Raw genomic sequence first — 26195 nt, forward strand, 5'->3', positions numbered from 1 at the left:
CTGCAGCAACTCTATGTCTAGTCTCCTCAAGAATCATCCTGCCAGGCTAATGCATCATTATTACCCAAAGCAGAAAAATAATCGAATTGTCTTTTTTTTTTAATGAAAAAGAAATACAGAAATACATTTATTACAGTACATTAACTTTTCCCACACAGAAGTATCTTCTCAGAACAACTGAACACTGAACCTTGAAATTTTACCTGGACACTATATGACATAGTGGTGAACATGGCTTCATTTATCATTGTTTATACATGATGAAAGTTTATTATGAACTTCCATCTCACTTAATAATACATATGATATATTTTTCTGGGTTCAGAACCAACACATATTGGCTATTTCCAGTGACTTGGCATCATTTATTAAATGAGAATTGTCTTTTATCTCCCTTGCAAATAAAAAGTTAACAACAACAACAACAAAAACGAAGTTTCTGCCTTTATATATTGATGTGCTTCTGAGGGCAAAGGAATGAATAATTGCTACAAACCAAGCCCTTTAGTATCTCTATCAACCACCCCCTGACCAAAACAGAACAGAGTATAGCAAACATTTTTTAAAAATAAGCCCACTCAAAAAAGACTCTATAAAAGTACACAAAAACACTTCATTTAACCAGTATCCTTTGCAGTGCAGAGATTCACAGGTGAGAATTTTTCTGGAATACTGAGAAACTTTTTCAATTCACAATGGCCTAGATGGAAACTTTAGTTGCAATGTGTATTACTACATTCAGGTGCTCTTAAACAGATTATCAACCCCCGATAGTGTACCCCCGATAGTGTCAGGATTATGAACACGCTATTCATTTCACTAGGCAGGGGCACACCAGGCTTCTGAGTGGCCATGGCCACCGGCCTCTCTGATGAGTAGGCCCATCACATCGTGATGTTTTTAGTCCTGTGTGTGCTCATCATACGTGTGGTTTCTGGATGCCTGTTTTCGTTTATGTCTGTGGTAATTTCTTCTTTGTCTGTGTGCCTGTCCCTCAAAGTCCTCTCAGCCTTTCTACAGAGGGACCAATGCCAATATGGTGAGTCCAACTCACTTCAGGCCAAGAACATATTCAGGCTGGCAAGAAGGCTGGACTGGGTTGCCATCTCCTCCTCCAGGGAATCCTCCCAACCCAAGGATCCCACCCAGGTCTTCGGTATTGCAGGCAGAGTCTTTACTGTTTGAGCCACCAGTGAAGGTCTCCCTCACACCATAAAAAAAAAAAGTAACAATAACTAAATTTGCTCAACTGTGCCCCAAATAAGATCACTGAGGCAGCGGAGGGCCAATCTGCAGCCCTGGCTGTTACGCTGTGCAAACTTTAGGTTTACAATCCCTTAGAAACAGGAATGATTAGCTGTCCTACTACTATCAAGTATTTATTAACACCAAATAAGACACTGGACTTGAAAGCTCCTGGTTAAACAAAGAACACGAGAAACAAGTACCAACTGTTTTTGCTGTGGTGCTGATTTATTAACAAAGGCCGTGAGCATTATGGGGCAATCTAGAAATACTCTGTGACTCATTTTGGCTTCAGAGTTATGGTTCCAGGCCATCAGCTAGCTGTGTTCCTGAGAATCAGATAGGTTAAGGAAAAGAAAAGGATCAATGCTTAATGCCTGAACAGAAATGTACACAAATAGGTTTATAATAATCTCCAATAAAACTGGCCCTGTGACACTGACTTGTGTTCTTTCTTATCAGGAGAATATTAAACACAAACCTGGGATTAACTTTACAGTCAGTGTTTTAAACAGGCAGAGAATATTTGAACACACAGCTAAGTACAGAACCTTGCAGCCATTTGTCATGAAAGATGGAAGAACTGGCAGAAGTTTGAAGAAAACTCCTCTAAACTTTTCATCTCAACAAATTTCTATGACAATGAAGACATCTGATAAGTTTACCAAAGTAATCATAAATTATTGGTGCTGATCATTCCTTTTTTTTTTTTTTTAAACAGCTTGGTGGCTGAGGAAATCATATTCTGCCTGGGGCTATGTAGCTTACCTCGAATTATTTCAGAATCATCTAAAATGACTCATTTTTCTATTAAAATGATGAATGAGCTAAATGAGGTATGTAATAAATACTGCAGGTTTGCAAACAGATTCCTGCTCTCTAGAGAATGGAGGCCTTACTTCATTTGGTAATTCTGCCCCTTGGTATTTTCAGGAGAAGTCATCCTTAAAATATAGTTAGTAAAGAAAATGGTGGAGAGAGCCACACTGGAACAAAATGCTGAATGTCTTTATGGTGAAGGGAATAACCCCAGGCTACATAAAAATCAGCCCTCCTACCCACCAAAGCAGGGCACAGTTCAAAACACAGAAAGAACATAACTCAGTCCCATTTAGGAATCATATCCAAGCAACAAAGGCAGGAATATATAAAGGAAGTAAATACACAGTGACTCAAGAATGTTCAGCATCGTGAAGAACTTAATGTCAGTACGCAACAACAGAGCAGACCTCACTGCACGTGGTATGTCACCTAGTAAACATTACTGCTCTTCAATTTACTACTGAATTCACTAAACCAGAGGTCCAAGTACCACAGGTTGAAAGCAGTTCTCCACGGCTCTATGACAACTGACAGCCCTCAGGCTTGCCAGGGAGACAAGCTGAAAAGGATGCTTCTGAACAAAACAGAGCCCATTGGCCTTAGAGTCTCATTCAAAACATAATGTGCAAAACACTTCTCTTTGGGATTTGGAAGGATTGATGGACTTCATTATGTTTCTGTTCAACTTTTAATCTGTCACAGGTTAAAGCAAACACTGAGGGCCGTATTTCTCAGCCTCTTCAGTAGGAAAAGAGATTATGATGTCAGTTTAATAACATTCCAAGGCTCTAATGACAGTTCATCTCGGACCAGGCAGTGAAGCAAATAAGTTAACAATAAATGCCAGGGCATTATAAAGAGATGGAATTATAACCAACCCTTTGCACCTCAGTTACCTATGGATTTTTACTCAATGCTCTCCATACCTCACCTTGACACCCGTAATGACCCAACTGATGGGATGTCAATAAGCTATTTATGGCAGGGTGACCACGTATGACACCACTCAAGAGGAGTTGCCCTGAGCCAACCAGTGTGCAAGCAACTTGATGAATTTGTAAAGTGCATTTAGAATGACAATATGACAGCACCTTTTAAGCAGAGTTGCTCCTCACAGCTGTCTTTAAATACAACTACTTGTTGGCAAGAACATCAACAGCATTATTCTCAGATCCTCTCTAATCCCTCTGTCAACAGGTCACACAAACTATAATAGTTCCTTAGGGAAAAAATGCAACACCAGCAAATTGCAGTCACCTCTACATGGTGTTCACTGGACAGACTCGCCAGCCATGACAGTGAGATTTAATCTCCACTTTCAGAAGAATGTTCAGCCATTCTCTCCTCCAGGACCCCCAGTATCTGCTCAGTATGACAACAGGCTTCTCTCAGACTAGATGGTAATGTTAAGAGCCTACGTATTCCTGCAAATCCTGATGAGGAAAGGGTCTGACCACATACATTTGAGAAATACATTCATCTGGTTAAGACACTCCAGTATTCTTATCTGGAAAATCCCATGGACAGAGGAGCCTGGCGGGCTACAGTCCATGGAGTTGCAAAGAGTCAGGCATAACTGAGAGCACACACACACACACACACACACACACACACACACACACACACACACACACACACACACACACACACACACACACACACACACACACAATGCTGAAATCTGCAATAGCAGTCCTATTCTTTCTGGGCTCTTAACGTAAAGATGAGGCTGGCATACTGAGTCAAAACTTATTTCTCTTTCTCTACTACTGTGGAAAAAAAAAAATGTACCAAGAGCTGGCCTGGCATTCCATGGAATATCCGACTAAAAATCTCTTCCTAATAATTTCTTCACAGGGCTGTATGCGTTTCAGCTGACAATAGTGTGTTGCTTTAACACACACAGGCGGCAAAGACCACACAAGATAACAAAGCACATGATGGGAGAAGATGGGATATGGCGGCAGCTTTGTCCTGGAAACTAGAAAGGCCTGCTGAATTCAAACATTTACACAGGAGGCAAACTGATGGTGCACGCCTCTGCTCCCACCTGTCCTGAGGGCTGCTGCCCTCTACATTTCCTGGTCAGATAGGAACTGAGGGAGAGACAGGAAGAAATGGGCTTGCAGACAGATCCTACGTCCCATTCTCACTAATAACATCGAGGAAATTATCTTATGCCTAAATGGCTTAAATTTCTGACACAGAACAGAAATTCAGTATTTAAACAGTCCTCAAAAATGAAAGCTCAAAGTCATTAACTTCATTGTTGGCCTTCAAAGCAAACTAATACTCCATGCATGTCAGAACAATTGGGGATTTGTGTCTATAGCAAGAAAAACCAGCCCAGGGCATATATAATCAGAGGCAGTATGTTAATAGAGATTATAACTGAAGTACTAAACTGCACCCCAAAAAAAGACCAAAAATTTTTTTGAAAGGATTAAGTGTCCAACAAAAGAACCCAGGATAACCGCTACTACATTGCAGCTTCATTCACCTGGTTAATTTTAATGATACTAACAGCCCCAAGTGATCACTCTTACCTTTCTTCAACACAGAACTTTTGAGCATGAACCATGTTGATCGTTTCAAAATTACAACCCCAATGGTAACCTCTGCTCTTGGGAAGACCCTCACTTATATACTTGGGCAGCAGCAGTATTCTTATCTACTTCCTTTAGTAATTTTCCTCCAACCCCAAATTCAAAACCTTTTTCTCCTTAACCACAAAATTTCAACTGTCACAGTTTGAAGCACAAACAAAACACAGAAGTGAAAAGCACAGAGCACAAAATTAATCAATTCTTCTTGATTGCTTCACTGGTGCATTTCAGACAAAAGGGAAACTGGGGATAAAAAGTGACATTTTGGTAAAACAGTAGCTTAAATTTGCAAAAACTAAATTTATGCATTCACTTACCCTAATTTTTTCTTTTAATTTTTTTTTAATTTTAATTTTTTTCTAAACACTACGAGGTTTTGCAAATTCAAAAATTTTACTATGAGGAAAAAAAAAAATCCAAACTAAGAATGACCTTCCCCACTCAGCTTATACTTGACTGAAGAAGGCAGACTCAGGAAAAGTGATCAAATCTAATCTATCTTTGCACCCCCAGCAACTGATGTCACCTAGCACACACCAGGGGTTCCATAAACCTGTGATGGCGGGGACCACAGAAAGAATGATCTCCTCTAGTCCACCCTGCACCCTTCACTATAGAGCTATCAAAATGCCTATCTAACCACTGCACTTCAAACCTTTGCATGTATATCGCCCAGGGTTCTCTGGATTGCATACGTGTGCCTAGTGATTTTAGCTCTGCCAACTTCTTCTGCCTCATGCCTCAACACTCCCCACCCTTTACTTCCCACTCATTAGCTCCTGTGGGGTTCCAGTGTCCCCAGGCTTCCATGCTTTACCTGCAATACTGTAGGCTAGACCATCCCTACTCCTCCAACCACACAGGTGATTCCTACTCCAACATTCCACTCTGGCATCACTACTCTAGGAAGTCTTTTCTCATCTTCCCCACTTCCTCTCCTCCCATTTCCACAACCTGAGTAGACTCAATTCTTCACTTATGAAATGGCAAGCATTTATTGACTCTCTACTCTTTGCCAGGCTCCAGTATGTATTAGGCTCTCAAATGTGTGTGAACGAATGAACGCAGATACAAAATGGTTAAAACAAAGTCAGTCTCTGCTTTCACTGAAGTGAGAATTCTCATAAGGATATAAGTAGCAAAGCTCTATCACAGACTTGGCACTTTTTAACATTATTTTTCATGTATCTGTCTCCCACATTGCAGTGTGAATTCCTTACGGATTTTGTCTTTTTCATTCGTACAGCCTCAGTATCCAGCACCATGTTTTTCATATAGTAAGCACTCAATAAAACATCTGCCCAAAAAATGAAGGAAACTCTTTCACATTCAGCTTTATAAGCTCCAAAATATTTAAGCAACTATTTCCTTAAGTAAATCGTGGCTTCTTTTCAAGTTTAGACTCAAAAAGAAACAAGAAAATACTACAGTTCTGTGGTTGTAAAAAGAAATGAATAATGTCAAACCAGCACAGTTTAATAAAACAGAAAGGAGGAGTGAAACAAAATGTTAATTGGCATTTTACAAAAATGTAAATGCAAAGTCCTTATTCTTTAATTTAAAAAAAAAAATGAATGACACAGCAAATATTAGGTTTAGATATACGGGATCTCAGAGACACACAAATGTCAAGTCACATTAACTTTACAGGTTTCCCAGCTTAGTCCTTTTAATCAGTCTTTCTTTACAGAGTTGCTTTCCTGCTCCTAAGCAACAGTCCTTTCACGTGAATTTTAGTTAACATTTTCAAGCATATAAAATTATCACTGAAGTTCTTTTCCAAAACTCCTGGGTAGAATCAGCTGATGAAAATGCTGGTACCTATCCGTGAGAGGTAAGGTTAGGGACTGGTATGCTCTTCTTGAATTAAAAGCAGGACCCGTGGCTTCTCCAGCTAATGCAATCCTTTCAAAAAGGAAAGTTTTCATCTGATCCTATTTTAAAACTTGAACAACAGGGCCATCATGACTGTGCCTTTCGAAGAGCTTCAATAAAGCGAGCTGCTACAACAACTGTGGGAAGAATCCGCCTGGACTCGCATCTAAGGAGACAGCGATCTAAATGTCAACTGTGTGTGGGCGCAGGATGGGGAGGGGGAAGAGGAGTTTTATTCACAGCACCAACACGGCGTCAGTTGGGATTTTTATCCTTCCTCCTAGTTCTACTGAAAGACAGCTTTCCAATTCCTTCCAATGTGTGAAATCCAACCTTTACTCTCTTGCTGGCTGCAATATTTGGGTTCTAAATAAAGAGGAAGACACCAACGTCTGGCCATCACTCAAGAGAGTCCCACACACTGGGGTTGAGAATGGCAGCCGTGGGGGGTCCAGCACTCAGCTAATGGTCCTGGGTGACTCTCACAGGAGTCATGGGTTCTGAGGATGCCCACTGCCACGGCTCGGGGATCGAGGCACTGATGGACGAGACAGACTTGAAGGCATGTTCCCCAGCACGTGTCCTACCGGATGGGGAGATGCAGACTCTGTGTACATGGCGGGTGGGGGCTGAGGGGCAGAAGGAACTTTACACCCCTGAGCATGAACCATACATGCGGCAATGCTACTTCCTTACGCATTTCTGCTACACCATTTTCATAAGGTGTAACTATGGTAAAATATAATCTAAAACTCATCAGCTTAATAAATGTATAGCTTTTATTAATAATAGTAATAGCTTTTATTTATGAAATAAATAAATAGAAGTGTATAGCTTCAGAGTGTAAAGTGCATTCAGACTGCTGCCAAACCAAGCTCCAGAACTCTTTCCATCCTGCAAAACTAAGACTCCAGACCCATTAGAAAGCTCGCCACTCCTCCTTCCACTCAGCCCCTTGAAACCACCCTGCTGCCTTCTGTCTCTGAATGTGACTACACTAGATGCTGCACACAATAGGAATCACACAGTATTTACCTTTCTGTGACTGGTTTATTTCACTAAGCATAATGTCCTTGAGGTTCATCTAAATCGCATGATACGTTAGAATTTCCCTCCTTCTAAAGGCTGAATAACACACCATCGTACATGTATGACAATTTTGTTTATGCATTAAGCTACTGAGGAACACATAGATTTCTTCCACCTCTTGGCTATTATGAATAATGTTGCAATGGACACGGATATACAAATATCTCTTTGATGTCCTGCTTTTAGTTCTTTTGGATAAAGAACCAGAAGAGTGGGGCCTCCCAGATGGCCCAAGCAGTAAAAAAAAAAAAAAATTCTGCCAATGCAGGAGCCACAGGAAATGCAGGCTCGATCCCTGGGTGGGGAAGATCCCTTGGAGGAGGAAATGGCAAGCCACTCCAGTGTTCTTGCCTGGAGATCCCAAGGAGAGTCCATGGGGTTGCACACAGTCAGACATGACTGAGGGATTGGGCATGCACGCATGCCAGCAGAGTGGAATGCTGAATCATATGATGATTCTAGTTTTACTTTTCTTGAGGAACCACCATACTATTTTCCAAAGTGACTGTACCATTTTACATTCTCAGATCATCCTTGCCAATACTTGTTACTGTCTTTTTTTTAAAAGAAAAAGAAAACTTTTATTTTGTATTGGGTAGGGCCAATTAACAATGTTGTGACAGTTTCAGCTGAACAGGGATGGGACTCAGCCATACACACACATATATCCACTCTCCCCTAAATTTCCATTCCATCCAGGCCTCCACAAAACATTGAGCAGCTCCCTGAGATACCTTACTGGTATCTGTTTTTTCTTAACGGCAGCCATCCTAACACATAAGATGATCCCTTAGTAACTTTGAATGTTTATCCCTGTATTATTTTAATAATCAGATGAAAATTCAGTGAAATACACTCAACCATTAAAAGTAATCATGCAAATACATATTTACTGGTATAGAAAGGCCTTAAATAGTCTAAATTTTTTTCAATATGAAAGTTACTGTAAGAGTTACATAAAATTACATATACTACTATGTTTGGAGAAATACAATATACATATTAATATAAATGTTTTATACAGACTGAGTGCAATGTGAAAAGGAATATAAAACAATAAACCAGAAAGTTAATAGTAAGTATCTCTGGATAATGGTAATCTAATTGATTTTACTGTTTTTGTATTTATTTCCTGATCTTTACCCAACAAATATGCATGTCTTCTATAATAATGAATAACAACAGTAAAGGTGATAACGTGGTAAATAAGTTGGGAGTCACCAGGTCCCTAAACCACCGTAGGCAGCTACGGTGTTGTGGCCAAGAGCTACACTTAAGTATCTGAGAATCCTCAAGCCAGAACAAGATCCTCTGGATCATCTATAATACTATTGCATAAATTCTACTTTTAGTCCCAACATGCTTTGAGAGCTGTTTGGCCAATTTATGACAGATGCTGAAATTAAGGAGTTGTCAGTAATTTGCCACCCATACCATATGACTCCAGAATCAATAAAGAAGAGACCTGCAAAATAGAATATATAATGCCGATTTCTTATGCTTAACCTAAAAACAAAAATACATAGATAGGAAATAGAGAAGATTTATAAGATACAAGGAAAAAATGTGCTGAAGATACACTGCTCCAACCCAACTACATTACATAATATTCTAGTTACTGTGAATTAAGAAATTTTTTTATACTTTCAGATTTCTTGTGAAAACTCTCTTTTTATGCCTTCTCATGAGCATGTGTGTTTAATGAGTTTTTTTTTTAATCTTAATCTTGCTTATCTCCCTGAATTTAAAGAACAAGGTAGTTCAAATTCAGACCAAGAGAAGTAGAGAAAAGAATGCTTCAAAGAGAAGAGGCAAAAGCTGGGACACAAATAAAAATGAGAACCAAGGGGTCCTCTGCCCACTAGAAACCTTGAAGCTTGCTCCCCACCCGCCAACCCACCACCCTCCACCACAAGCACTATTAAACTCTCTCCTCTCCATCCCTGGCCTTCCAATTGGGAGGCTGTAACATTCATGGGAATGACCCTTAACGCGTGGGCCTGACATGTTTTCAATTTCCCCCCAAAACCCTCAAACTCAGGAGCACAGCAGATGTCATAATTAAATTACTCAACCCCTAACACTTTTAATTCTGAAATTATCCCCCATTCACAACAAATGACTTTCCTTCCACATCTCTAGGCCTCAGTTCCACTCAATGTGTGTGTCCTCACAGAGGCGCTGGCCAGACCCTAGACATTCCTCTCTTAGTCCATCACCTCTGTTCTGGTTTACTGCCTGCCCATGTAGCCTGGATCCTGAATGAGTCACTGAAGAAATGGATTCAGTATGCACTGGCTTCCTATTTTCTCCATTGGCAACTGGTCGTAGGTTAGCCTCTCAAAGAAAGGACCAAGAGAAAGAACAGAAGAGAACAGAGACTGAGTCTTTTCTTACAAACTGGTAACAATCCCCCGCTGCCTGCTGGACTAGGGACATCCCCTGCGTCTTACATCCCCAGCTCTCCACTATATGGTTACATTTCTCTCTCCAGTGAGTTCCCAACCATATTCCACTGAGAAGATAGGGAAATGACATGAGGGTTTCTAGGAAGGCTAAAGTGAGCACTGAGCAGTCAGGACCCCAGGCTTCACCCAGAACAGCTCCAATTTTATTTAACAACAGGAAGATGTTCAACCAATCATGTTGCCTGCAGAAGACACTACTGTTCAGCCATTAAAAACCACATTTTGGTGATATAAAGAGTATGTTCATGATGTAAACACCATGTATGGCACTATCCAAAGTCTTCAATAGGTAACAAACCTAGGAATAGAAATTGTCTCCAGGGAAACACCTCAGGGTAAACCATGGTTACATGAGAGTGATAGCTTTATGGGTGCCTCTTAAATTTTCTGCTACAAATAGTCATTTTTAAACATATTTATGTAATCTTTAAATTTCTAAAAAAATATTTTCTTTGAAAAAATTATTTCCTTTCTTATAAAAAATGGTTCCCCTTTCTGAAGTCCAGAAAGTGATGGATGTAACCTTACTCACCTCTGCTGGAGTCTGCCCAGCTAGCATCTGGTGGCTGCCAGCAAGAAGAGGACCAAGGTAGGCTCTCACCCCAGAGGTTTCAAATAAATGAAACCGAAACCAACCAGTGGGAACAAGCAAACAACATCCCTCAGGCAAGACGCCTGTGTCTCTGTGCTGGTCTTTTCTTCAATAACCCTCATTACACCTGCCTTAGAGTCCTTGGTGGTTAATCTCAGCAAATTGTCAGCCACTCGTAAAAGGCAAAGATAAAGAAAATCTCAGCAAAGAGAACATGAATATCATCCACACTGGAAGCTGGCAAGCTTTGCCCAAACATCAGCGGTTTCCTTGCAGACAAGACCTTCTGACTAAACCGTTCATGCTCACCAGGTGCTTTGCCTTCGCACGCTCCTCCTCATTTGATATCCTCTCACGAAGGATAGCTCTGGTCAACTGCTCGTTGGCAAAAGCCTTCTCTGCATCCAGTTCTTTGCTTTGCTTCAGTCTGAAAAGACAACAAAGTTCTAACTTAGGAAAAAAAAAAGATTTTAATAGTTGACATCATGTGTTTAATGTGTTAAATAAAAAGACAGAAAAAGCCCTAGGATCAGTAGCTGAAGTCATCTTGGCCTAGAATTTATCAATAGCAGGTATATTTCCTAATAAATCCTCATGCAGCTTTTATCCAAGCATTTAAAAGAAGAGAATTCAAATATACCAAGAGGCTAATCAATCTAACTGCTAAATTAGTTTTACTAAGTTCTTCTCATGTCAAATTGAAATCTGCCCAACTAAATATTCTACCCCTGGTGACTCCATCTGCCCTCTGGAGAGAGAAGTAATACATCTAATTAACAAGCCATCTATAAGACAAATATTTGAAGGTAACCATCATCCTCCCATCAAAACTGACTCCGCTATTTATTGACTCTATACGAGGCCCTGCATGAGGCACTGATGACACGGTACTGAAAAGGACCAGTCCCCGATCTCATGGACCTGACGTTACCGCAGGAAATAAAAACACTGTTAGAAGATCTTTCCTCCCAGTCGACCTCTCATTTCCCAACAATCTTCATCTGCAAAAATGGCCAGACCTTTCAGGAGCAGGGTTCCTCACTTGTGGGATGACTCCAATTTGTCCCTGAGCTCCAAACTAAATGTTAACACTGCACATGTGGTCCAGCAAAGTAAGACAGTGGAACCTCACCTCCCAGGATTCCCAACCAACGCTAGTTCTACCAATGAAGCATCTGACTGCGTGAGGTCTATCAGTAACCTCATCACACAATTAGATCATACTAAGCTGCAATCCACTACAACCTCTCTCCTGTGCATGACAAAGGTGTGCCTGGGCCCATAAAGGTATTCAGTAATCACTGAGGGAGAGTACATTTTAGGCTAATCTCATGGACAAAGATTTCTGATTGCCTTTTCTTCTTGGAGAGAAAAACCGCTCTATACCAACATATTCCTGAAGTCATAAGCAATGCTATAAAAAGAAAAAGTAAAATTGGTATGTTGGTATAAGTGAAATTCTGAGTGCAATCTACTTTGTAAGTGGGAATGATGAGCACCAAATTGAACTCAATACTAGTCTATCAAATTTCAGTTTTAAAAAGGATTCTTGAAAAGAAAACTTTTGGTTACTAGTTTTAAATTGTTATATCACCTTGATATGCTGAAATTCTCACAAATCAATTCTAACAGATAAAATCAGCTTGTAAAATACATTCCAAAGTGATAATGCTTTTCCCCCTAAAAATTAAACCTGTGTAAATTTATGTCTTGAATAAAGGTAAATAACAGAGGCAAATATACTTTTACCCAAATAAATCCTGGAGTTATATAAAAGGAGAGCAACATGGAAACAAAGTGGTCCACATAAGGACAGCATGCTGACAACTGCTGAAGTTACTGTACCAGATTAGAAAACAAGGCACAAAAAGCATTTCTACCAGCCTGTCACTTGTAAGTAAAAGGCATTACTTATATTACAAATGAGGTGGAAACTAAAAAACTACTATAATTTATAGATCACCTACTATATGCGAACACTGTGCTAGGCACTTTATATACATACATAAAACTAGTATAAAATTCACATTTTTAATTATTAGTTCTTGGACACAAAGTGAGTTCTACATAACTAAAGCTTCCCAAATCTTCCATATTTGGTATATCAAATTTTAAAGTATTGTTCACTTTAATAACAACATTTCTTCTGAGTTTACTTGCATATGGCATAAGTTTTAATTATAAATGGAGTTAAAAGTAGCTCAACTTTGGAAATATAAAGTTCGGCAAGTTAATGAAAAATGAAGCAATAACATAAGCACAAAAGTCTTCCACGTTATAATAAAAAAATAAAGATTATTCAGCTTGCAACATCCAATACAGATCCTGAGTCTAAACCAAGGCTCTACCATTTACTAGCTGAGTGTAGTTAACCTCCCTGGTCCTGTTATTCTCATGAGTAAAACAGACTGGTGTTAACACTCACCTTACAGGATTCTATATACAAAAGCACTTAGTACAAAGCCTGTGAGTACAATGAGCACTCAGTGCATTAGGTAAGTAGCAGTAATAACAATAGTACCCACTGTGGGATCAGGAATACAGAGGCAGCAGTTATTTTCTGAAAAGAAGGAAATCTCCACATTCATTAAATACACCATAACTACGTATCACTTGGTCCTCTCCACCTTTTTCCCCCCAGTTCTCCAAAGTTCTGCTTTATTTTTATGATCAAGCCCCTTTAACAAGTACATAGACTCTAATGACTCCAGTAGCCCCCTCCTTGCACATGTTCCTTTCTTTGTTTCCCGTAAGGGCAAGGATCTGGTTTGCTTTTTTCCACTGCTATATACCCAGCGCTAAACAGTGCCAGCCCCACACCGCAAGTGCTCACAAAATACTTGAGTATATGCATGAATGAATGAGTGGCGTATTTCCGACTCACTGGAAAATGGAAAACAAGCTGCAGAAAATAGAAGACTGGGGGACTTGTGAAACTAGACACAAACAGAGCCCTACAAGGGCCAGGCCACCGTGATGTTAAGCGTCACAAGTGGGATGATCCTGGACCACACCAACCTAAAGAAGAAGGCTGTTTTACATCTCGTAACATTTCAGAGCCTCTAAACTACCAACACCTAGTTATATTTGACTCTTGGTTGAAGAGACACTGGGGGTGGCACAAACTGACCAAAAAGAAATTCTCAAAAAAAAAAAAAAAAAAAGAAATTCTCCTTATTCTTACAGTTACTTTCATTTTCTTACAAATAGACCTGTTCAAATTCTCAAATAGTTTATTCTAAAGGAATGTCTGAAAATAAAATGAAAAAAAGAAAGGTCTGCGCAGTGACAGTTTCCTGACCAGAATTTTGTATCTTTAAGAAGTCTGGCAGTAGAACCCAGAACCAATCCTCACTACCTATAGGCAGTTTAATCATACAATCTAATAAACATCAGTTTTCTTAGCTTTAAATTTTGAAGGCTGAGCTTTATATAGCCCAAGGTTCCTGGGCCACCAAGGTACCTGTTGTTTAAAAAAAAGGGGGGAGGAGGCAGGTATGAGATAAAATAAATCATTAACAACTTGGGTTTCCAAAGATTTAAGAATAATCTCAAAATAAAACTAAACATACCAAGTATCTTGGAGAATACATTCTCTTTTTTATTTACTGGCATTTCCCACTGATTATTTCAGATCTCCTGGTCTAATATTATTCTACATTAAGCCCTTGATTTAAGTTTCATTTAAATTTCCTTCTTTTAAATACATATCTCTCCTCATTTAAATTCTCTAGAGTTTTAAGCAAAGAAGTAGGAGTTTAGTGTAAACTTTTCTTATTTGCATTAAGTAATTGGATAGCTTGCCTAAGCTTAATGAAACAAATACCAGTCAGCTCTGTCCTTACACCTCACACCCTAGCAACTGAGCTCTTGTTCTCAATATATTCTCAACCAGGTGAGAGATGTAAGATACACCAGAAAAATGAATTTCTAAAAATGAGCCAAATCTCTTATAATGAACATTACATGCGTCATTTAAGTGGAAAAAATAATAATAATTTACTCACATATGTTCAGTTCTCATAGATATCTTGATATATAAAATTTATGTATTTCAGTTTGTGTAAAAACTGACCAATATTATTTTATTTCAAAGAACCTAAAGGTTTTAAGAAAATGGGAGGAATATCTCAACCAGGTGAGAGATGTAAGATACACCAGAAAAATGAATTTCTAAAAATGAGCCAAATCTCTTATAATGAACATTACATGCGTCATTTAAGTGGAAAAAATAATAATAATTTACTCACATATGTTCAGTTCTCATAGATATCTTGATATATAAAATTTATGTATTTCAGTTTGTGTAAAAACTGACCAATATTATTTTATTTCAAAGAACCTAAAGGTTTTAAGAAAATGGGAGGAATATTTTTAAAGATAACTTTAGCTAGGCATGTTTTTATAGATTCAACTTTGTTGTTGTCTATGAAGGAGGCATTACTATTTAAAAACACATATATGAGAAAAATTGAGATGTAGAAAAGCACACAGGAGACATGAAATGACTTGATCTGATTTCCAAAGCCATGGTTCTTAAACCTGAAGAGTAACACATCCGGCAACGCCACCGCCACCAACAGGAATCAGCTTCCATTACGTTACTCACCTTTGTGGTCGTATAAGGACAGTTTTTACAAGCCACATTAATCATAATTATTTTAAAAGAAGCTCCTTTTTTAATGCGCTTTCATTACCTCAAGTCAGAGTTTGCCAGAGTCAAAATTATTACCAGCCCTTTCCCAAAGTGGGTTTGGCTTTCAATGGCCCTAAATGTTTCTCTGAACCTGGGCACTGCTCATTTGGCAATTCACAAATACTCAGATTTATCTTCATGTAGGTTGACACATAAGAAATGCTACACAATTCTAGCTTAGAAAATCACTTTATAATTTAATAATAGGAAAGTTGATGAGAACCTCAGATAATGGGTGAGAATAAATGGGAAACTGAGACTGTTCCAGATAAAGTGACTTGAGGAAATGATTTATCTAAAACTGAACTATGACCATTATACACTGAATATCTGGATAGTACTGCAAAGTACTTGACTTAGACTGTTTCAAACACTAGAAGAGAAAAATGAGCGACTACGACCACAAAGGTCAGTTTTAATGCTAATGATGAATTTTATTTTAATGCATCATACTTTGTCAGAACATGCTGAACTAGCACTCAAAATACTGTTTACTACTCATCTTTTAAACAGAAAAGCTGAGCTGGTAATCCAACGAACTAATTATTAAGACTATTAAAAATAATGACAAAACAAGTATACAGCTTTCTATTAATAAGACTTTACCAAAATAAAAGTACATAGCAAGCTTAATATTTCTCAGCTCAAATGATTTCAAATCCTAGAAGGAAATATACATGCACTGTGATTCTGAAATAAACACATGAGAATGAATGTACATTAATATGGCCATGTCCCATTCATACATAGTATGTGTATATATACTGAATATGTAACGTCTGTGTGTGTAACAGATAAAGAGTCAGCATTTATTAATGCTTGCTTTGTACCACGAACAGGTCTAAGCACTTGACGGGTGTAACTCATTTACAATCCTCAACGGCACCCCTATCAAAACTGTTTTACTCTATTTCAGATGAGGAAGCTGAGGCACAGAGAAGTTTTGTAACAATAAGGCTTTACAGGATTTATGGAATAATCTGCTCGGGGTCACAAAGCCCATGAGAGAGGTGCAGCCAGGCAGGCTGATTTCAGAGCCTGCATTCTTACAGAAGATACACCCATGGACACACACACATAATACATATACACTATTAGAATTTATGTGTGTGTATATACATATTAAGCCAGGGGACAGGGGGAGAACTTTGTCATATGCACCACAACTCGGACACTCCACAGTGCCTGGCTCTTGGCAGGCATTCAGTAAGCACTGTTGAAAGAAATTAACAGAGGATGAGCCTAGTTTAATACAACGGAACACAGGTACTCTTCATATAATGGTAATTTAGCAAGAAATGGCACTGTCTTGGAAAACTGATTGGCTGCAATCTGGCAGACCTACAGTCAATCAGTATTACCTAACCAGCATTAAGACTTGGTTCTGAATACAACCTAGAGGATGTTTATCTTGGTCATCTATGTTTCTATGCAAATATCACTTAAAATGTCATTCAGAATTTAACAAAGTTTCCTTGCTTTATACACAAGAAGATTTTTTTAAAAGTGTTTTTGTTTTAAAGCATACTAAAATGTAGCCACAATCTGGCCATTTTCCTGCATGGCTTTCAAAATGATCCTGACTTTAACTCAGCCTGGAACTGGAAGCCTACAGCTAATATGGGGGATTTACCCATAGTTATAAACCTAAATGGTTCTCATCTCATTTGAGACAATCACCTCTTGTTCACACATGGCATACTACTTTGTACCTCGAGCCCCTATTTCAAGTCTCACTTGAAAACAAGTTCTACCTACCCTGGATTTTCTGGGACCATTTGCTTATCAAATACATTCTCTTACTACACTGAAAAATAGATCTGTATGTTTTTAAACTAGAATTTTTAAGCCAGAATTCTGGTTTTAGTTCACAAGTTAATGTCACCATATCCAAGGCCCACATACCCCTCCCTCGGGAATTCACAATTAAATTTCCCTGAGGAAGTTACACAACACCCCAAAGCGCCCTTGACTTGTATCTACTGGAAGAATCTGTGGCCTCTTTCTTATCTGGCTTAAACAAAATATTTAGAGGCATCTTAAGCTACAATAATCGTCTTTTTATCTTAGAGAGTATACACCAATTGTTATAATATTCAAAATACAAGTGAACAACAGCGGGAGCAGCACATATACTGAATTGTGCTTGGTCAGCAGAGCTTTAAATAAACTGTTGTATAGCAGTTGTAGCAGGGAATGCCCATGCATGACCTGTTACTACTGAGGACTTGTTTTCAAAGTACCTACATCCCCTCCCTTGAGAACATGTATTGGATGGGCGCTGCAGTTGTTCATTTACTAAGATGTTGAGGAGAACCACAGAGTCTTCCTAGGAAAAAGGAACCAGAAGTCCACACAGGTATCTCTGGGGCAAATCCCTCTAATGGGCCCAGGTGGACAAGACATCAACTTAAGCACTGGCCTCATCCCAGATGGGCTTGAGCCTGAGACAGATAACAACGTGAGATGTCCTCCTGAAGACAGAAAACTAGGACAACACTCCTGGTTCAAGTGACCTGTGAGACTTAGTACACATCCTTACATATGTAAAAGATATATCAAGCCTTTAACAGTTTTCTGTACTTACATTTGCTTTTTGTTAAAAAAAAAAAAAAAAAAAACCACATTTTCACCAGAACACATATTTTGAAATTGGCCTTGTTAAGTCAGTAAGTCTTGGTAAACTTTTGGTCAGAGAGAGAGAAGATATCACTGTTCTCCTTCCTATGATTTGTAAGGGAAAGAATCAATACTTTTCCTCTTTTCTAATTCAAAGGACTTTCAAGCTTAAACCCAACTGCAACTTCTCACCCTCCAAATATACAAAGATACACATACCACCTAACTCACTCCAACACTTTTCATGGTAGATGTTTTAAAGTTAAAGCTTAGCAAATACCACCATCAATCCCAGAGTAAACATTTTTAAAGAAAGAATAATTACAGAACATCTTTTTATTATTTTTTAAATCAAGTAGTCTTTGAATTTTTAATCATTTTTGATTCCCATGTTGAGCTGCTAATTTGATTAATTCATAAAGGTTAATAACTGTTGTCTTTAAAATCTGGCTTGTTATCAATACATAATTGTGCCTTTTTGTTCTGTTTAGGGCTGACAACCTTCATTTGTACCTTTTCTCATATTTCTTTTGCTTGGTACAGCTTTACCAATCCAGTAATTTTTTAACTTTTATTAAGATTAAACAAATAACTTTGCTTTACTTGTATGTCAAATAATACACACCTCTTGGTATATGTATGTGTGTGTTAAAATAATCTGGCACCCTTGATCTTTAAGTGGGCAACTGTGACCAGCTGCAATTATTAATAGTAAGAAACTGATACACTTAACTTTATTTCTTTCATTTTATATTTTATCTAGCATTAATCTTACTTTGCTGTTATTTGTTTTTCCCCTTTCCTTATTTTCCCAGTTATATCAAGTTACTATACACGTTCTTCCCCTCCCAAAAAAGATCTTTGATATTCTTCTTTGAGATTAGTGATCATTCTCTTTCTGAACATTCACAAACACTTCCCCCTACTATTGTTTAAAAACAAAATTCCTACTATTTTCTCAACCACCACCCTCTGCAAAGTCAGTAAGATGAAATCATTTGAATGCTGTGACTCTCAACTCCAACTCTTAGCTAAGAGTTCAGTGCTTTTAAATTCATACAATTCTTAGTTTTCCCGTTAAGAATTTTTCTTCATTTTCAAAAACCTTTATTAGTAGCTTTATCAGATGTTCCCACTCTATCATCCATGTATCGATAGACAGTGAAAAGATGCATTCTCACGAGTGCTGTTACTCCTCTCCACCTTTCCCTAGTTAAGATCTCTGTTCTAATTAATTTTTAATTTGGTTCAAATTCTTTAAGAATCTTCCTAAGATGGACCAGCATGTCAGGTTCTTAGCTATGAGTCAGTTTCACACGCCCCTACTTTGTGAAGTGGGAGCGGGGAGTCTCTAAACCCTATGCCTGCTTTGCAGCTGGGTCCCTGTTAGGTTCTGCCAATAGAGGGCGCCAGAGGGAGCCCGCAGGCTGGTGGAGGGAAAGGGAACTCTCCAGTTTGCCGTCTACGCCTTTCAGCATCACTCAAGCCTCACTGCTTCACTCCAGCAGCAGCACTTGTTCCTGCAGCAGAAGTTCAATCCAGTTTGCAGGCTGCTCACACCTGCAAAAGCAACCTTCCTGCACCTCACTCTGGAAACACCAGCCCTGCCTACCTGGAGGGTCCTCAGAAATCAGACCCACTGGTCTCCCCTTCCCTGGGCTGCAGCTCCACAGAGCCCCTCCTCCCAGAGTCAGTGTTTTAACTCCTAACTTCCTGCCAGTGTTACCTCTGGGACAGCTCAGAGCTGCACTGTCAAATACCGCCAACATTAGCCACACATGGCTACCAAGCCCACGAAATCTGTCCAAGCACATCTGAGATGTGCTGTCAATATAAAATACATACTGGATTAATACTGAGTATGGAAATAAGAATGTGATATGTCCCACTAACATATTTTATACTGATTATATGTTAAAATGAGAACATCTTGGATATACTAGGGAAAACAAAATCTTAGAATTATTTCTTTTGTGGCTACTAGAAAAATTATAATTACATAGATGGCTCACAATATATTTCTATTAACAGCACTGCCTGTGAGTAGCTTTGTTGTGGCTGTTTTGCCTTTTCAGCTCCTGAATGCCTCATTAACAATTCTTGCATTAAATTCTCTGCGTCAAAGTAACTGATGAGTTTTGTCTCCTTAGTGGATTCTGATTGCTAGTTGTTTACATTAATAAGTTCTCCAAATCCTTAGATATCTACAGGTCTCTTTCTCACCATGGCAGGTGAATGAGAGCTCAACACAGATTTGGGGCTCTCCGCCCTTTCTCAGGAATCCCTAGGTGTCATTCTGCCTTCTAGCTTCCAGTGTGGCAAAGAAAAGCCTAAACCCGGACTGATCCCATTTCCTTTATAAATTAGTGGTTCTTTCTGTCAGGAAGCTTATAAGATTTTCTCTTTATCCTTAGAGCTCAGAAATTTCAGCAGTCTGACCAGGTGTGCATCTTTTCTCATCAATCCCTCCCAGAATAGAGGCCTCTCAATGTGCAACCTCCAATCTTTCTTCAGTCCAGCGAAATGTTTTTATATCATTTAATTATCACTGCTCCTCTCTCCCACTTCCCTTTATTTCCATCTAGAATTTAGTCTATTTAACCAAATATACGGGGTTATTCCCCCCACCATCCTTCAATATCCATGAAATGAAGACATACCTTAAAATCAGTGTATGTTATCAACTAAGCGGTAATAGTCACCGGTGCTACAAATGCCAAAAGCACCAAATATGCCAACAGTTCTTGCCAGAAGCACCTTTTTTGAGAGCCTTTCTCCCAGCCTGCTGCTTCTCTTCATCTCCTACTCACCAGAGCTCTGAACTACGTTAAGCAGGGGTGCCTGCTCAGTCCCCTGTCAAGGGAACCAAGAGAAAGTCTCTCTGTTCCTGTCTCCCACCCTCTACCCATTCACAGCAGTCAACAGGGGCAGAGAAATCAGAAGGTTCTCTCAGGAACACTCGGACAGACTGGGGCCAACACTGGTGACCCGCGTGCTGGGCCAGAACTAACCTCCTGGCTCACACCCATTCATCAGATGCTCTACTAAGAAAAAGCAGCAGACAATGGAGATGTTTTCAAGCCTCCAACTCCTCCCTAGAAGCCTATCCACCTTTTACATTTCCATCCAACTTTTTTCCCTCACATTAAAGGGTTACTACTTAAAGCATTTTAGGGCAGAGGGAAGGGATTGAAAATGCTGGATGGGGCCATCTTGGGCACTGTACATTAATTCTTATGGAAACCATCTCCTTATATTGTGTCTTCACTATAAGCTGTACTTTCCTCAAAAAAAAAACAAAAACAAAACAAAACAAAACAAACCTTGTTCCTATAAAGAAACAGTCCTGAATATGCACTGGAAGGACTGATGCTGAAGCTGAAACTCCAATACTTTGGCCATCTGATGCAAAGAACCGACTCACTGGAAAAGACCCTGATGCTGGGAAAGATTAAAGGCGGGAGAAGGGGACAAGAGAGAATGAGATGATTGGATGGCATCACTGACTCGATGGACATGAGACTGAGTAGGCTTCGGGAGTTGGTGATGGACAGGGAAGCCTGGCATGTTGTAGTCCATGGGGTTGCAAAGAATCGGACACAACTGAGCGACTGAACTGATAAAGAAACACAGTCCCCTGTACTGCAAGCACTATGTAGTCTTTCTAGACATATACAGGGTAGAAACTACTAACACCAAAACAATCAAATAAGAGCAATTTTACAGGGGGCGAGACAACACAGTCCAGTTTTGCAGCTCACTGATAATCATCAGGTATAACTGAAGGACAGGTCTTGGAGAATCAGTGGAGAGAACAGAAACCACCTATATCACAGAGTATTGCTTTGATTAAGTATTACACAGTAGTAAGTTCAAGATTAATCTCCACGGCAAGCACCTATTCTATAATGCTGGTGAAACGCTCGGCCAATTGTCATAAAGGGCAGTCTAGCTGAGAGAAAAAGGACACCCTCTTTGGAAAGCCAAAGAGCAAATGAAGTTGCATGTGCAACAGGGGGACAACCCACCTCCAAAGGGCATGTGCTGCAAAAGCAATTTTGTTCCCAAAACACTATTTGAAACCCACTCCAACAAAAGGATAAACAGTCAAATTTTGTATCATTGAGCACAGCCACAATTGTTACTGTTAGCCAGTTAAACACAGGCTTGCAAAAAGAACCTCTATCAGACCCACTTTTGAATAAAGACGACCCCATACTTTTTACTTCAACTACTCTACAACCTCAAGACAAATATCAAGAGTTGAAGGGGCTCTGTCCGTGAGACCAGGCTCACCTTTCCGTTCAAAGTCACCCTGGCCCACACGGGAAGTACTACAGACAGCCTCCGCACCCCCCACGCCCACCCCACACTGTGCTGTCCCCAGACAACATCATCCATGTTCACGCTGCTCTGACACTATTCATCAGCTAAAAATTCATTCCTTGGCAGGTGTTTTATTTCTAGCACTCCCTACGAAATCATGCTGAAGAAAAAATAAATTCAAATAGAAACACATTGATCTGAAAGCCACACTATGCAGTACATTGGATTTCGTTTTACTTTAATTTTCACCTTAAACACAAAATGAGATGGCAGAAACACATATCAAAAGAGCAAATGAAGTGAAATTCTGTATGATGTTACCTACTGTCATCTTAGGGTAACTCCTGTTCATTTCCTTACCTGCCATTTCCCCATCTCTGACTCGCAAGTTAAAGCACAGACATACTTTAAAAAAAGTAAGAAGTACCATTCAGAACACACATCAATGACAAAAATAAAAGAAACAAATGGAGTTGCACAAAATCAAAACGCATTAAAAATCACTTTTCAGGAATGTTGTGCAGACCCTAGTGTGAGGACAAGGACTCGCGCAGCAAGAGACACAGCAGAACAGAGAGGCCTGGCTCATGTGGAGCCAGCCAGAACTCAGTTCCTCTTTACTCCAAGAAAAGCATTCAGACTCATGCGGGCCTTTCTCTTTCTGTTCCATTTCAGTCCAGTCGCTCAGTCAGTCATGTCCGACTCTTTGAGACCCCATGAACTGCAGCACACCAGGCCTCCCTGTCCATCACCAACTCCCAGGGTTTGCTCACTCATGTCCATCGAGTCAATGATGCCACCCAACCATCTCATCCTCTGTCGTCCCCTTCTCCGGCCTTCAACCTTTCCCAGCATCAGGGTCTTTTCCAATGAGTCAACTCTTCACATCAGGTGGCCAAAGTATTGGAGTTTCAGCTTCAGCATCAGTGCTTCCAATGAATATTCAGGACCGATTTCCTTTAGGATGGACTGGTTGGATCTCCTTGCAGTCCAAGGGACTCTCAAGAGTCTTCTCCAACGCCACAGCTCAAAAGCATCAATTCTTCGGCGCTCAACTTTCTTTATAGTCCAACTCTCTCATCCATACATGACGACTGGAAAAACTATAGCTTTGTCTAGACTGACCTTTTGTCTGTTCCATTTGATTTGTTACTTTTAATAGGGAAGACTTTAGATACAACTTATGTCATTCAAAGGGGAAAATGTGTTACATTCAACTAATAACAGCTATCATTTATGGAATACCTCCTTATGCCAAGGATTTTAATAGGAGTTTTACATATATTATTTCATTTAATCCTAACAAAAAAATTCCAGAGAGTCGTTGTCATCACCTTTCAGAACTGAAGAAACCAAAACCAAAAGAAGTTCAATAAACTGCTCAAAATATGGGGTGGTAATTGTTTTCTACCTTGTAATTCCAGAAACCATGTGCAAGTCACTATACTACATGGTCCTGACTATGTGAACTAGAACATTCAGCCAAAGCCCCTCAAAGTAAAACATTCCATGTTCTGATCCAAACATTAACACATGTGTCTAGTTTTTCCTCCCTCCCTTAACAAAGCCCTTCCTTCTTCCACCCATCTATGGAGGACACAATCTACTGGCCCTGATGCAGCTATAAATACGAACACAGGTGACGAGTTGGCTGTCAGACTATCCAGAAAGCGCTTCCACACTTTTCTTTTTCCACCCACAGACTCCTGAGGTCAAGAAATACTGCTACAGAGCTATTCCACAGGTACCGATCCACGTATAAAATTACACGAGTGAAGAAGCATCAACTAAAGATTACAGTCACACTGAGTATGAGCGCAAAACACCATGTATATTAAATAACACTGCGAAAAAATCAGAGGTTTGTGATGGTGTTTTGCCCTTCAGTTACTAAGGCTGAGAAGGTAATAAATTACTGTCTTAAGCTGCTTTGCAAAGGTCCGAGTGCCTAGGCAGTGCCCCAAGTTAGTAGTTACAGAAGTGGGATCCTCCCAAACCCCTTCACTAATCCACAGTGTAATTCTAAGTGAGAAGGAAAAGGAAGTGTGGTGTTGGAGTGAGGAGGACGTGTGCTCACCAGGCTTTTGAAATGGACCATTGACTATGGGGCAGACGATCAAGAAGGGAAACACAATGGCGTGGGAGCAATATTAACTACAGCTAATCGTTACACCCATGTTTAACAACATAAAAACTTCAAAATGGCAAGTAAACCGCACCGACCCACACAAAGGAAAATACTTTCACGGTGTTAACAACCATTTCTAAATTTCAACTATATTACAGGCCTGAGGAACTGAGGCTTTTTAATTATGCAATATTCATCACTGACATAGTGTTCCAATCCCACGCAGCACGAACCATGTTAGCTAAACCAACAAAATGAATAATTTAACTCCTAGCCAGCAGGAATTCGCTATGCCACCTTCATTATTTACCTAACAACACCCATTCCTCTCATTTTTGAAATAACAGCTGTGGGTGTTCAGGATGAGCCCACTGGCTACTTACACAGATTCTGATCCACATTATCACAGGAAAATCCATCCATCCCTCATTCCAAAAATAAAAAATCGAGGTCATCAAGGCTATAACATCAACCTTCCCTCTTACTGGTCTTCCTCATTAAATTCTAACCCATCAAATGCCAATAATCACTAATGCATAATATAATCAAGACAACCATACTTCTGATAAACCTCATAAGCTATGTTGTCGCCACAGCACAAAAAAAAAAAAAAAAGTATCTCCTCAGCAATTGCGTATTTTCATAACTTCTGCTATTTTAACTTTCTTCTTGTACCAGAAAAAAGGATTTCTTTTCTTTTTTATTAAGAAGGGACAATTTTAGCATATTAGACAAAATGTGTCTATCATTTTCCTTCCTGGGAAGAATTTTATGGATTCTCATTGTAACTAACAGGATTGTGAAAAGCAGTGAGAAACCAGACGTGTTCCTGGTGATCCACAACAAATTCTGTCAGAGACCAAAGCTTGAACTCCATCACTCTCTCACCCTCAGCTGGGAATCAGAAGCTTCCCAGTCACTCCACGGTGCGCAGGAGGCCTCTCCAGTGTCTATTCTGCAGAGATGATAGCCATCGTGGAGATGTGAAAAATGGCCCCTGAAGCAGATACCGCAGTTTTATAAGCAGCAAGAATTGTACTAAATTGTACTCAACTCCTAGTTAGAACAATTTTGAAGATAAATAAATACTGTCAAGGAAGAAAAATTTCAGGGATAACTATAAATTTCATTAAGATATATAGCAGATGTTACATGCAACATGAATATTCATCCCATCTGGCTTCTACCGCAATCCATTTTATCTTTACAGTGATATCCAAATATCCCAATGTAAAATGCTTACACTGTACAAAAATTCAACGACAACACGTTTGTGGTGCAAACAGTTTGTCATTTTTTGCTTAGTTCAACATGACTAAGTTCGTTAATGTATTTTGACAGACTTGCATAACATCCTAAAATGTTTTGAACAATGCAGTTTAGGCCGCAATGCAATATTAATGAGTGAATAATGTTCTTGAATATAAGGTTTAATATTTAATGATTCAGAGTGCTGCCTGGATTTGATGCAGAAGAAAAATGTGGTTTGGAATCACTGGATGTATCTGGGGACCTGCGAAAAAGACTACGGACTCCAGGCAAACCTTTAACCTAAACTTTGAGCTGAGGTCTCAGGTGTGAAATTGATGCTTTGCCAACTGAATTTCTAGAGCTTATCAGTATTCACAATATCACACCATCTATCAAGTGTCATTCACCAGAATTTTTTAATTACTAGGAATTCACATGTCTGTGCCAAAAGGTATAGGGAAAAAATAAGGAGAGTTAG

At 39.4% G+C, this 26195-nt stretch overlaps 1 protein-coding gene across 2 annotated transcripts in view; it reads right to left on the minus strand.

The window, feature by feature from the left end:
* CHCHD3 (coiled-coil-helix-coiled-coil-helix domain containing 3) overlaps positions 1-26195 on the minus strand; it is a 281405-nt gene that overhangs the window by 172744 nt on the left and 82466 nt on the right. For both annotated transcript variants that reach the window (XM_043873519.1, XM_043873518.1), the window contains exon 4: positions 11007-11124. In XM_043873519.1, the coding sequence (XP_043729454.1) occupies positions 11007-11124 (118 nt within the window). The remainder of the gene's footprint in view (positions 1-11006; positions 11125-26195) is intronic.

This window comes from Cervus elaphus, chromosome 18 (genome assembly GCF_910594005.1).
Source record: "Cervus elaphus chromosome 18, mCerEla1.1, whole genome shotgun sequence".
Taxonomy (NCBI): domain Eukaryota; kingdom Metazoa; phylum Chordata; class Mammalia; order Artiodactyla; family Cervidae; genus Cervus; species Cervus elaphus.